This window comes from Dermacentor albipictus, unplaced genomic scaffold, assembly GCF_038994185.2.
Source record: "Dermacentor albipictus isolate Rhodes 1998 colony unplaced genomic scaffold, USDA_Dalb.pri_finalv2 scaffold_16, whole genome shotgun sequence".
Lineage (NCBI taxonomy): Eukaryota > Metazoa > Arthropoda > Arachnida > Ixodida > Ixodidae > Dermacentor > Dermacentor albipictus.
Genome location: NW_027225570.1, coordinates 6,090,959 through 6,104,457, shown reverse-complemented (window position 1 = coordinate 6,104,457; position 13,499 = coordinate 6,090,959). Strand labels below are relative to the sequence as shown.

The window sequence follows — 13,499 nt, the reverse complement described above, 5'->3', positions numbered from 1 at the left end:
AGGTTAGTGCTGGCCAACAGGGGAGGAAACAGTCCACACAGGCTGACACGTTTGCGTTTAGTGCCTTCGTTGGCAATGGACACGTGAAGCTTCCTGAGCAAGCGTCGACCAACCGGTGGGGCAGACCGACGAGCCGGCAATCCGAAGGAGCATAACATTGAAGATTGTGGAAACAGGTACTTGCAGCAATCTGTAAGAAGTAGGCAAATTTGTAGCGCATGTTTGCGATGCTGCCGCCAGACCCACTGACATTGGACAGTGGCATTGGAATAAAATTTAGGCTCGGTAAAGTAACGCTCTTATCCGCTGGCTCGTGCGTGAAAACTGAGGGGAAGTAGGAATTCATTGTGTCTGATCGCTCGTAAAGCGGAACGTCTGTGCCGTCTTGTCTTTTTAAGGATATGTTATAGGAACTGTTCTTGTTGGGCATTAGCAACTTCCAAAATTTCTTGGCGTTAACACGCAATATTTCTAGAAGATCGTGACTGTAGAATTTTCTTTTGGATGACCGCAATAATCTAGTCTATTCGCGAAGGATGCCGAAGTATTTTTCCCATTTTACAGGTGATCCGCAGTTCTTGGCGTTGCGGAAGAGGCACTTCTCTTTTTGTGATAGCTTACACAGTGAGTTAGAATACCATGGCTTTGTGGCATCCCCGCAGATGCAGATCAGTGGGGCGTAGGCGTCTATGAGTGATAACATTTTGTGCTTAAAAAGAGACCAACTTTCGTTCACGAATCTCGTAGCCATGGACACATGAAAGGCTGTGAAAAAGTGCTCGAGGTCAGAGTTTATGCTCGCAAAGTCAGCTTTACTGTAATCACGGATGTATTTGATGGACGGTTGACGGGGGGGAGACTTCAATCATCAGGTTAAAGAACAAGAGATTGTGATCACTCAGCCTACTGTAACATGAAATGGATTGAATTAGCTCAGGACTGGAAACAAGAATGAGGTCAAGAATACATGAGCCTCGTGTTGGCTTATTTACTTCTTGGAAAAGGTTTCAAGTGAGGACCATTTCAAGGAAATCTTTAGATTGGCGAGATGATTCAGTAAGAGCCTCCCAGTCGATGTCCGGGTAGTTAAAATCACTGCAAAGTACTAGATTGGCATGAGGAAATCGGGACTGCAAGTCTTGAACTACAGAGTGAAGGTCTGTAATAAAGGAATGATCCGTGTCAGCTGCTCGATAACATACAATTAGCATACTAGGTACAAGAGGGAACGCAAATTTTCAGACACACTATTTCGCTGTGGCTGTTTATCTCGAGTAAAGGGGATGAAAAAGTTGAATTCACAAGAGCAAGAATACTGCCTCCCCAGCGACCTAATCGATCTCGCCTGTAGATATGAAAAGACCGGTTACTATGGAGCAATTCTGAATCGTGAATATCAAGTGTTAGCCAAGATTCAGTAAATAAAGCAATGTCAGCGCTATGGTTCTCAAGGACAACCTCAACTATTTCCTTTTTTGGCAGGTAGCTTCTTATATTTGTCTGTAGGACAGAAATTTTGTTAGTTTTAGCTGTGCGCAGGCATTCTGACAGCTGAACCTGCGGCAGGGAAGTGTTGCACGGCAATTGCGTTAACCGCTATCAATGTAGTTCTACAACGGAATCTGTTTCGGCGTTATAGGTGAATAGTTTTCTCCCAATAACCAACTTATCAAAGCGGATTTTCAATGAGGCATTAGTTTGTTGGCCATAAGAAAAAAGCTATTTTCGGACTAGCCGAACTTTAGCTGAGTAATTCTCACGAACTGAGAATGTGGTTTCCTTAAGTTTCTGTCCTGCAACAAGAATTCTTGATTTATCTTTAAAGTGTGCAAGCTTAACTATCATTGGGCAGTTTCACCTAACTGGAAACGACCTAGTCGGTGTGCACGTTCAAATCTTGGCTACCAATTGTAATACCTAGATGTTCGGAGCAGAAGGAAATAATATGGGCCTCAGACTGGTCCCAGCTTTCGCTGAGTTCGTCCTGAAGTCCGAGGAACAATAGGTTTGTGCGTCGCAAGTGGTTTTCAGCATCATTGCACTTGTTTGTCAATGCTTTAACATCTGAAACAAGCTGGGCCAAGTCGTTGCTTGTTTCAGATGCAGCTCATTTTTCTGAGTCTGTTTCGATAGCTTTTTCAATTATTTCGACGCGCGCTGAAAGACAATGCACCGAGTCTTCAATGTTTGTTTGAACGGACCAGATCAAGGCAAGCTTGGCAAGTAAGGTGCTCGGAGCGGATTCTAAATGAGATATGGCTTGGTAAATTGTTTCAAAGATGGCGGAGCATCGTTTCCGTTCGGGCTTGGGTTTAGTTCAACATCACCAGATAAAATGAGGAGAAGAGAAATAAGGTGGGCGTTGAGCTAGTGGAAGCAAGCAATACACAGCATCCTATGACAACACTCAATGCCGTCTTTGGGGCACGACACCGTTAGTAAAAATGGGTTGCTAGAGCGACAGTATGTGGCATAGGGAAGATAACTAACCTGCGGCAGATGAAAAAAGGGCGTCTGCATGATGAGTTGAGATGCGGTGGCATGCCCCAAATGACCCCAGTGGTACACTGGCTTATGTAGGTGCCTGATTCCCGTGCTTGTGCCAGGTTGCCAGATGACAGACTGGTCCACCGCTGGAAGCAGCGGATGGATGTTGATGTGGTCATCGATGTAGTCGTCGTCAGCTGGCAGCCAAGCGTTCTCGTTGACGTCGTGCGGCCCAAAAAAGCCTGAGCTTTCAGCGTTGGAGCGTGAAGTGGCGGGACCCCATATCAAGATTGCCTGCAGCAGATGAAAAAAGGGCGCCTGCATGACGAGTTGCGATGCGGTGGCATGCCCCAAATGACCTCAGTGGTACAGCGGCTTATGTAGGTGGCGGATTCCCGTGATTGTGTCAGGTTGCCAGATGACAGACTGGTCCACCGCTGGAAGCAGCGGATGGATGGTGATGTGGTCATCGATGTAGTCGTCGTCAGCTGGCAGCCAAGCGTTCTCGTTGACGTCGTGCGGCCCAAAAAAGCCTGAGCTTTCAGCGTTGGAGCGTGAAGTGGCGGGACCCCATATCAAGATTGCCTGCAGCAGATGAAAAAAGGGCGCCTGCATGACGAGTTGCGATGCGGTGGCGTGCCCCAAATGACACCAGTGGTACAGCAGCTTATGTAGGTGGCGGATTCCCGTGATTGTGTCAGGTTGCCAGATGACAGACTGGTCCACCGCTGGAAGCAGCGGATGGATGGTGATGTGGTCATCGATGTAGTCGTTGTCAGCTGGCAGCCAAGCGTTCTCGTTGACGTCGTGCAGCCCAAAAAAGCCTGAGCTTTCGGCGTTGGACCGGGAAGTGGCGGGACTCCATATCCAGATTGCCTGCAGCAGATGAAAAAAGGGCATCTGCAAGACGAGTTGCGATGCGGTGGCGTGCCCCAAATGACCCCAGTGGTACAGCGGCTTATGTAGGTGGCGGATTCCCGTGATTGTGTCAAGTTGCCAGATGACCGAATGGTCCACCGCTGGAAGCAGCGGATGGATGTTGATGTGGTCATCGATGTAGTCGTCGTCAACTGGCAGCCAAGCATTCTCGTTGACGTCGTGCGGCCCAAAAAAGCCTGAGCTTTCAGCGTTGGAGCGTGAAGTGGTGGGACCCATATCAAGATTGCCGCGTTCTCGTTGACGTCGTGCAGCCCAGAAAAGCCTGAGCTTTCAGCGTTGGAGCGTGAAGTGGCAGGACCCCATATCAAGATTGCCGGCAGCAGATGAAAAAAGGGCGCCTGCATGACGAGTTGCGATGCGGTGGCAACCCCCTAAGGAGTCGTGTGATTCCCATCTCATCAAGCTGGTTGGGTTGCTGCATAAAAAAGTATGTAACTAACTTCTTCCCATCATTGTCTGACACGAATCTGGCTTCCTCGAGCTGTATTTTTCGGTTGCCCCAAATTGTGGAAGTCGCAAAGCGACAGGTCTGGGCCATATGGCGAATGTTGCAGCGTTTACCACTTGAACTTTGCCAGTTTTGTGTTAACCAAGTCAACGACATGGGGACGGGCATTGTCACGGAGCAAGATGATTTCAGTCGTCAATTTTCCACGTCGTTTGTTCTTTATTGCGACACAGAGCCAATCCGGCATTTCACATTATCGGAAAAGATTAATAGTCTCTCCAGATTTAGCAAATTCGATCGGTGATGGCCCCTGATGATTGAAAAAACAGTCAACACCAGCTTTCCAGCAGAAATGAGGGCCTTTGCTTTCTTTGGGGATGGTGAATTCAAATGTTTCTACTGTATGCATTGCCGCTGTGTTTCAGGCTCGTAATAGTGGCCCCATGATTCATCCCCAATGACAATTCTAGACAAGAAGTCGTCAGCCTCATTGTGGTACCAGATCATATGAGTCAAGGCAGCGCCGAACCTCTCCATCGTCTGGCAGTGGTTCAAAATCTTGGGCATCCATTTTTGCGCAGACAAGAGCCGATAATCGAGATGTTTGTGAATTATGGCGTGAACTGAAGCGTGACTGATGTTCACATGCTCTGCCAGTTCATTGATGCTTACCCTCCGTTCTTGCCTAGTCAGCTCATCAACCATTGCAATTGCATTGGTGGTGATTGCACAGTGGTTTTGGCCCGGTCTTGGATCGTCTTTACAACTTCCACTTGCTTCTTTGAACCATTTGCTCCAACGCCTCACAGTGGACAATGAAATGCAATGTTCAACGTACACGGCTGCCATATGCCAACTAATTTCTTTTTGGGAAACATCTTCAACAGTCAAAAACCTTACGCCACCATGCCATTCAACTTTTGAGGTGTCCAATATGTCACGTAACCATGCTTAATCCAGTGTATGAGAGAACAACATTTATCCTCAAAACTGTGTGTTACTTTTCTAAATGAGAGTTGCCTGTGTGATATGCGCATGCCTGGCGCATAATGAACCGAACCAATATTGCGTGGAGTAGGTTGGCTCATTTTCATTTCACTCACCTTCATACATTAGAAATGCAAAGATACAATGGAATATACAAATGCGAAGAACAGCTTGATAAAGGGCAAAAAAGTGTCACTGGAAACAAACTTCACTGCATGTATACACAAAACCTCGCAACAAGATATTTAAATATATGTATGTCTCCTATAGATCTACATATCTAAAAAAAGTCAGAGTATATAATGCATAAACAAGGCAAATAAATACCACAGATTCACAGATCACAGAATCCTAAGGACCCCCCCCCCCCCTCCCTCCACTCCCCGCGATGTAGCGCGCGTGATAGAAGGCGGCGGGCATCCTCCCCGCTTTTCTCCCTTGTGCACACAAGACGGAGCCACCATCGCTAGCTCACCCATGCCACCCCCCCCACCCCCCATGCTTTCACTTGCGCATGCGGCATGCGGTCACGACGTTATCCCCCTTGGACTTCATACGGAACATGAGGGCGATGGCAGGAATGCAGCTGGACCTAAAAGCAGCACAAGAGCCTCTTCTGCAAGAAGTTGAAAAGCTGAGAAAGCAAATGTGTCAGAACTCACTAAACATAGTGACACAGGATCAATATTCGAGAAATAGGAACACTGAGGTGAAAGGTGTTCCCTGCTTGCAGAATGAGAACCTCGGAAACGTTCTGCAGAAGGTCATGGAAGTGCTTGGCGTGCTGATAACCGAGCAAGATATTGATGCTTGCCATTGCGTTCCTGCGGAATTCTAATACTGATAAGAACATAGTAGTGTCTTTCAATCGTCGATCGAAACGTGATGCTGTGATCAAAAAAGCATGAAAAGCAAGGATCACCGCAGAAGACCAGTTTTTCTTCCAAGCAATCTGTCTTCGTGAACAAGCATTTGCGCCCTCAACTAAAGCAGCTGCTTGGCATGACTGTGGCAAAAGAAAAAGGAAATGAAATGGCGCTTTCTATGGGTGAGGGACGGAAAAGTATTCGCACGAAAAACGGAAGAGTCTAGTGTTGTTAAAGTTACATGCGAGGCAGACCTAGCTAAAATCTGCTAGTGGCGATTGGCAACGAACACTTTGTATCTTATTTTGCTATGATCGTGCCATGCAACCTTGCTCATCCTGGTTACGCCAACTCTCTTACCTTTCTGCGCTTTAATGTTCCGTCTGCCCGTAATAAACACGATCAGATAGAAGCATTTCTTATCGAATTCACGTTCCGGTTTGACAAAATATTGATAAGTGAGACATGGTACAACTCAGAAGATGATGTCATTTTTTTGCCCGGATACCAAAGCTTCTTTCTAAATAGACCAAACCACCATGGCGGAGGTGTGATGGAGATGGGGTCAGAAAGGCTTTCATGTGGCTTGATTGCAGATCTCTCAAAAACCACCAGATTACGAAGCGCTTATGGTACAATGTGGATCCTATGTTTTTTGCTGTTTCGTATTGACCACCTGATGGTAATAGTGAAGGATTTCTTGTTTTTTTAGAACAATTACTGTGTTATGCTTACCAGAATAGACTGTGCATAAACATAGGCGGTTGACTGTAACATAAACTTACTGCAATCGAATGCAGTTTCCCGCAATCTGATCTTACTCCTTGATTCTTTTGGTTGTGCGAAAACACTCACTCGAGTCACATGCCTGTCTGAATCCCTTATCGACTTATTTATTACGAACAGCCCAATGCTAGATATCAATGCTGGTATCATTGCCGCCGATCTAGGTGATGACTTGCCGATATACACGTTTTCTAAACGAAATAACACACTTAAAGCAAGCCGAAACCAATGTAAATCTTTCGTTATGCAGGAAATAAATCCAAGAACAATGAATGACTTTCGAAACCAAGTTCGAAATGTAAACTGGACAACCGTATACGAGTGTAACGATGCTGATACGGCCTACGATACGCTCATGCATATCATTAAAAATATGTACACTAGTTGTTTTAAATTTAAAAAGGTAAAAACGTCTAGAAAGATATGGAAACCTTGGTTAACAAATGAGTGTTTAAAGCTAATTTGTAAAAAAAAAAAACAACTGTACTCTCCCTTTGTGCAGTCTAGAAGCCTGGATGATCTTTTTGCATTTAATAAATACAGAAACTTCGTAACTAAGTTTCTTCAAGAGACAAAAAAGAAGTATCTGGAAAAGTTATTTAGTGATGCTGATACCAAAGGCGACCTAGTTTGGTGTGCACTTAATAAGCTTTTAAATCGCGACAGAAGTCGTTTTGAAGAGCTAGAGATTACAGAGAACGGGAAGCAGCTAAAGGTTACAGAATTAGCAAATCGTCTCAATGAACACTTTACAAATTTAGTTATTAGTGCTCACAATAATGATGCGCTCAATTTTTTTGGTGTGCCTAGTGTAAATACAGCGTTTTTTAGCCTACGACACCAGACGAGGTTTACTCTTTTATCTCCTTAAAGAACAGTAAGGCACGTGACATCGATGGTCTCCAGATTAAACCAATTGAATTTGCAATAGACTTGTTAGTGCCCGCTTTCACCCACATATTGAATGTTTGCTTGTCTACTGGTGTTTTCCCTAAAAAAAATGAAACAGGCAAAGGTTACTGCTCTGTTCAAATCAGGGGACAGAAATGACATGTCAAATTATCCGCCGGTGTCAGTGCTCCCTGTCATATCGAAAGGCTTAGAGGAGGTTATCTGTAAAAGGGTTATGTTGTTTTGTGAAAAATATAAATTATTATCTCCGCATCAATTTGGGTTTCGTAAGGGCCGATCGACTCAATAGCTTTGTTAACATAGAAGGATTTAATCTTGGACGGCTACAAAGAAAAAAAATTAACGTTAGACGTATTTATAGATTTTTCCGAAGCCTTTGACAGGATCAATCATATTACTCTACTAAAAAAAACTCAAACATTATGGATTCCGTGGATTACCCCTGGACATTCTAAAGTCATACTTAACCCATAGGAAACAATGCGTTTACATCTCAGGAGAACAGTCAGACCCCCTGAATTTAGAAGCTGGTGCTCCCCAAGGGAGCATATTAGGACCTACACTGTTCAACATCTATATAAATGATTTAACAAACGTCAGTAACCTACCACACTATATAATATACGCAGATGACACCAGTCTTTTCTTCCAATCATGCAATGCTGATAACTTATCACAACTAGCAAACACCGTCTTTGATAAACTATATTTGTGGAGCAAAGCAAATTCTTTACAAATTAACTCTGAAAAAACCAAAGCTGTTCTTTTTGCACCCGCCCAAAAAAATGTAAATCGTAATCTAAACATATTCTATTGATCAGAACGAATTGACGTCACCGCAGACGTGAAAACAGTGGGAGTGATTTTTTATCAGCATTTAAGGTGGGACAAACACGTAGAACGCGTGGCAACAAGTATGGCAAAAGCACGCGGTGCACTTTGTAGGCTTCGAGACGTTCTTCCGCTAAAACTACGGCTATTGCTGTATAACACCATATTTATTTCTCATGCAAATTATTGTAGTCTTGTATGGGGGACGTCACAAAAAATATTCAGACATTATCTCTTTTACAAAAAAAAGCATTGCGCCATGTTCCTTGTATTCCTACGGCAGTCATACAAGTACATTCTTTTCTAAGTTTCATGTTCTTCCATTTCATTACAATTATCAGTTTAATATTGCTATGAAATATAAAGAAAGCGTAAAACGAGACCACACGGGATTTACCGATCTTTGCAATCTAAGCAAACCTCATCACCTCAAATACAACATTCGGGAGCGAGAAACTTGGGCCGTGCCTTTTTTACGAACTAATCATGGAAAAAAAATTATGGGGATTTACGTGCTAAAACCACTTTCTGATTATGAGGCACGCCGTAACGGAAGACTCCGTATATTTCGACCACCTGGGGTTCTTTAACGTGCACCTAAACCTAAGCACACGGCCGTTTTCGCATTTCGCCCCCATCGGAATGCGGACGCCGTGGCCGGGATTCGATCCCGCGACCTCGTGCTCAGTAGTCCAACACCATAGCCACTGAGCAGCCACGGCGGGTCCTAATCATGGAAAGGACAGACTACCGTGCCGAATATCGGTATTAATGAACAGTCTTGAAAAAGAAAGCATGGATCTTAGGACTGTTTCACGTCGAATTTTGAAGGAATATTTCATTAGCAATGCGACTGCATGTGATTAGTGTATGTTGTACAGTCTAGCCCGGTTATAATGAAGCCACTTATAGCGAAATAGCGGTTATAACGAAGGGATTTCAATTTCCCATTCCCATTTTTGCATTTTCACTACATTTTGGGTCCGCTTTTAACGAAGTAAATAAGAGTGCGTCAGCGGATATAACGAAGAGAGTTAATACCAACCGAAAAATAATCTGTCAATCAACACATTTTTGCGTCCTTGAGGCAATTTTTTCCACAAAAATAAGAGCAAAATTGACGTCGCTGCAACCGCTGGTGCTGCCGCCGTGACAGCCTGCTTGGAGCAGCTTTGGGATTCCGCTAGCGACTCGAACCTTGTGCCTGCGGGTCTAAGCCACATGGACTTCGTTTTCGCCGACGAAGACCTTGTTGCCGACGAAGACCTTGTTGCCACCGAGGACTTCACGACTGAAGAAGTTGCCGGGAGTGTCATGGAAGAGACCTTGGCAGACAGCGCCTCCGACAGCGAATGCAACGATGCTAGTTGTGCCCCTAAGCCGGTCACCTCGGCAGTGACCATCGCAGCTGTTGACACGCTACGGATTTACTTCGGGAGTCCGAAGTTCGACCAGATCTTTGGTTCGCAGTTGGATGGTATGGAAGCCGCAATCCTGATGTCTGCACTTGCGAAACGTGTTCAGGGGACGCTGGACCACTTCTTTCAACGGCAATAAATCGGTATGCCCATGTTTGCATTTTTTTTTTCATAGTCCACATATTACGAAATAGCGGATATAGCGAAGTGATTTCCGATTCCCGCCGACTTCGTAATAACCGGACTAGACTGTATTTGCATTTCCTTTTCTTGGTTGTAACTTAAGTATGGAATTATTTTGTATTTGTCTTGTATGTGAAAGTGCTTTTATATATTGTTATGTACCTGGAAAAATGTATTGTTTCACCACATTACATAAATCTGTAATTTTCTGTTAAGAGAAGGCGTGTATTGCTAGTAAAAAAATTTTGGTTATAGTGTGTTTTCAAAAGCGCGTTACTATGCCCTTAGAAATGTTTTTTAAAATATATTTTATGTATCGGTGTATTGTTGCGTGAAAAGTGTTCATAAACTGTCTGCTGCCAAATACTGTAGGGGCAGGGGCCTTTGTCAAGCAGCTTAAAATAACGGCTTTTTGCTCCTGTCCTAGCATCTGTACATTTAAAGATGAATGCTGAAATAAAGGAATGGAATGGAATGGAGTGTCCATATAATTGCTATCGCCATAATACTATATAATAAATGTATCCGGCAACTGAAGCATCCTGCGAACCTTTACTTTCCTGAAAAGAAGTAACAAAATCGAACTTTCACCATGCGGCAATTTGCTGTGTTGCAAGAATGTCTTTTTTTTTGTGTGTGTGTAAGGGCAGAGCACCTAAATGAAAAACAAAAAACGCAACGGAAAGCATGTTGGCCACAATGTAATGCCTACTTTGGGCACCTAATGTGGCTACCGAAGGAATATAGAAAAAAACGTGAGACACTTGGCCCACAGAGAACCATACACATACTGCTCGGTATCCTACACCAACAAGACAAGATTTTCTGGAGAGAATGCACTCAAGCAAACGCGTTACAATGCATAGAGTCCCCACAGTGATGACGGCGAGCGACCATTGTTTCTTTTACTCGTCTGCTAGCCAGAAATCGTCCAAAACTCTGCCAGGCAAAAATCCACTGGGACAGACGAAAACAAATGCGCACTGAAATGCACCGCGAGGTGGTCGGGGCAACACGAGAAAAACGCATGCGCTCTGGATGGCTCTGATAGCCTGCGGGTAGCGACAACAAGAAAATTGAAGAGGCTGAATGTGCCCTTCCAAATAAAAGTCAAAGTAGAAAAATAAATAAGAACATAAGAACCTTTGCGTATTAAGAACCTTTGCTGTTAGTGTCTTGACATGGATGCTTGGGCGCAGGTAAAAAAAAAATGTTGATAGTCTTTTCTGTGACATGACGGCACAAATGAAGCATCACAACGCTTCGTCTCATCGCACCTCACTATGTAACCGTATTGACACGATTGTAAGTCGACTCGAATGTAAGTCGACCTCCCCATATCGCTTGACCGAAAAAAAAAAAAATAAGAGAGCATATCCGAGGGCGCATTCGATAACGAAAATTTATTAGTAGCTGACATGGTCACTCGACTACTCGTCTTCACTAGTGCTGCCATCGTCATCGTTGCTGCGGTCCCACAGCGCGTCGTGGTCCAGCGAAATTTCAAATTTGGCAAACGACCGCACCAGGACATCTTGCAGAACAGCAGCCCAAGCCAAATGCACCCAACCACACGCAGCCATCACGGAGGCTCTTTTGACAGGTCCGGTTGGCGTAATTTCGCAGTCTTCTGCCGCCAGCTACTCGTTGTACTCGCGGCGGAGCAGAACCTTAAAATTAAGGCGAAGGTCCGGGCTTGTTTCATGATCACGTCGCACTTCAATGGCAGGAACCGATCACGCATTTTAGCGACGTACGCCGCAAGCTTAGCGTACAGCTCCAGAAAGCGTCCAGACTTCGGCACGTGAGAAATTTGTCACTTGCCGTCACAGGGCGAAAATTTCGCTTCACTGCAGTCGCCACTCTCGCACCACCCGTTTAGAAACATCGAAATTGCGGCCCGCTGCGCAGTGATTTGTTTCTTCGGCGTAAAGGATGGCAGCCCCCTTGCACGCTGCTGTGAACGAGTGCCGAACGATTAGTGGGCCTGCAGCACTCATGACGACTGGGGAAGCATAGATGTAGCACGTAGCCGGCAGTCAAGTGGAACACGTCTAGCCTTTAAAGAGGGAAAGAGAAACCGCGAGCGGTGTCTGCTCTTCTATGGACTACCGATACTCCCCGCAAGCGCCGCCGTTATGAGGGTGCCGCCGCAAATGGGAACAGCGGCGCTCGATACGGGTAGGGCCATGGAGCAAACATAAAATTGTAACTACGTTGTAGCTCTTGCTTGTATCGCTTTTTTTGGCGGGGCCATGTTTTGGTTTCGATTGTAAGTCGACCCCCCAACTTCAGACTTTCAAATATTAAAGAAGGGGTCGACTTACAATCGTGTAAATACGGTACTTTGTCAACTTGTCTGATAGTGTATTGATTTGGCTTACCTCGTTGTATGGTCCAATGTAGGACTTCAGAGAAGTTAATGCGCCTTTGGCGTCATGTTTATGACATTATACCCACAAAGTTCCGCAATTTAAAAGCTAAAGCACAACTTTGGAAATGTCAATGCACCTTTCACATCAAAAGTTTGAGAACTTTATACCAATAAAGTTTCAGATTTGAAATCCATGCGCTTCGTAGGTTACACGGCCTCCACGAGATGCCGCGATGAGCCTGCTCGCCATCAAAATGCCCGTGAAACTTTGTGCTCGGATGGGGCTGTTTGGCATTATGCGACTCCCGCTGCAAGTGCATTGCCACGAAATCCCAGCCCGAGTTTGCAATGTTCGCACTGAAATGTCTTTTTGGGCGTGAAGAAGACATTCTAGACAAATCCCAGAATGATTTCCGGCACCGGAGGTTGTTTTGGTCGGCGCATGACAGCACGAAAAAAGTTCGGGGGGGGGGGGCTGAGGCTGAAGCCCCATAAGCCCCCCCGCTTGTCTACGCCCCTGCTACCCCCATCACCCTCCCTCCTTTCTTCGTTTGCTTGTTCCGCAACTGCATTTTCTAACTTTCACAAAGCAGTCAAAAACAATTTAGCCTCAAAGCTTCATGGCATGACTCTTTAAGGGCCTGAAAAGGACCTGTATGTGAGAGGGCAAAGCAGAAGAAACTCATCGTAACAATGATCTCACACAAGAATGGGCTGTTTCAAGTACTACAAATATTCTCTGCTAACCTGGTAAAAGTGGTCAAGGCAGAGGAACACTTCTGTGCTGCCAATCCAGTCGCGAGACCCATTGAACTGGGCTTCCTTATCGCCAAGCGTCACGAGGGCTGCCTGGATCTCGGTGATGCTTGGCACAGCCCTTGCTCGCTCCTACAAAAAGAAGTCCCTCTTCAAGGAAGAAGGCTCTCAGCTGGATGAAAGTCAGAAGGGTGAAAAGCAGCTTGCTTTGCTTATCAAAACAGTGCACTGAGGGACAGGAACTGAAGAGGACACATGCAGTGCTGGCTTCCATCACTTCATTACTCCAAGGGAACAGGTCTGCTCTTTTGTAATAAGGAAGTGTTGGGAAGTCAACACTGTGTGTGTCTCCTTTCCTGTCCCTTGTTGCGCTGTTGTAACTTGAAGATGTTAAGCCAAAAAGTCAAAATTATGATGCTATCAATTTACTTTGAACTTTGTTTATATTAAGTAAGAATTTAAATGATCTGGGAGACCCAACAATACAGCTGCCTAAGCGACAGCTGGGCCGA

At 45.1% G+C, this 13,499-nt stretch overlaps 1 protein-coding gene across 10 annotated transcripts in view; it reads right to left on the bottom strand.

Moving 5' to 3' along the window:
* Positions 1-13,499, bottom strand: part of Ufsp1 (UFM1 specific peptidase 1) — a 186,243-nt gene that overhangs the window by 148,849 nt on the left and 23,895 nt on the right. For 9 of the 10 annotated variants that reach the window (XR_011509619.1, XM_070528967.1, XM_070528969.1 and 6 more), the window contains one exon: positions 12,979-13,119. Coding sequence is in view for 9 of the 10 variants with exons in the window: in XM_070528967.1 (XP_070385068.1) it covers positions 12,979-13,119 (141 nt within the window). In the remaining variant the exon portion in view is untranslated. Of the gene's footprint in view, positions 1-2,522; positions 2,782-2,846; positions 3,073-12,978; positions 13,120-13,499 lie in introns of those variants that run through there. The other variant, XM_070528972.1, reaches the window with a different exon arrangement.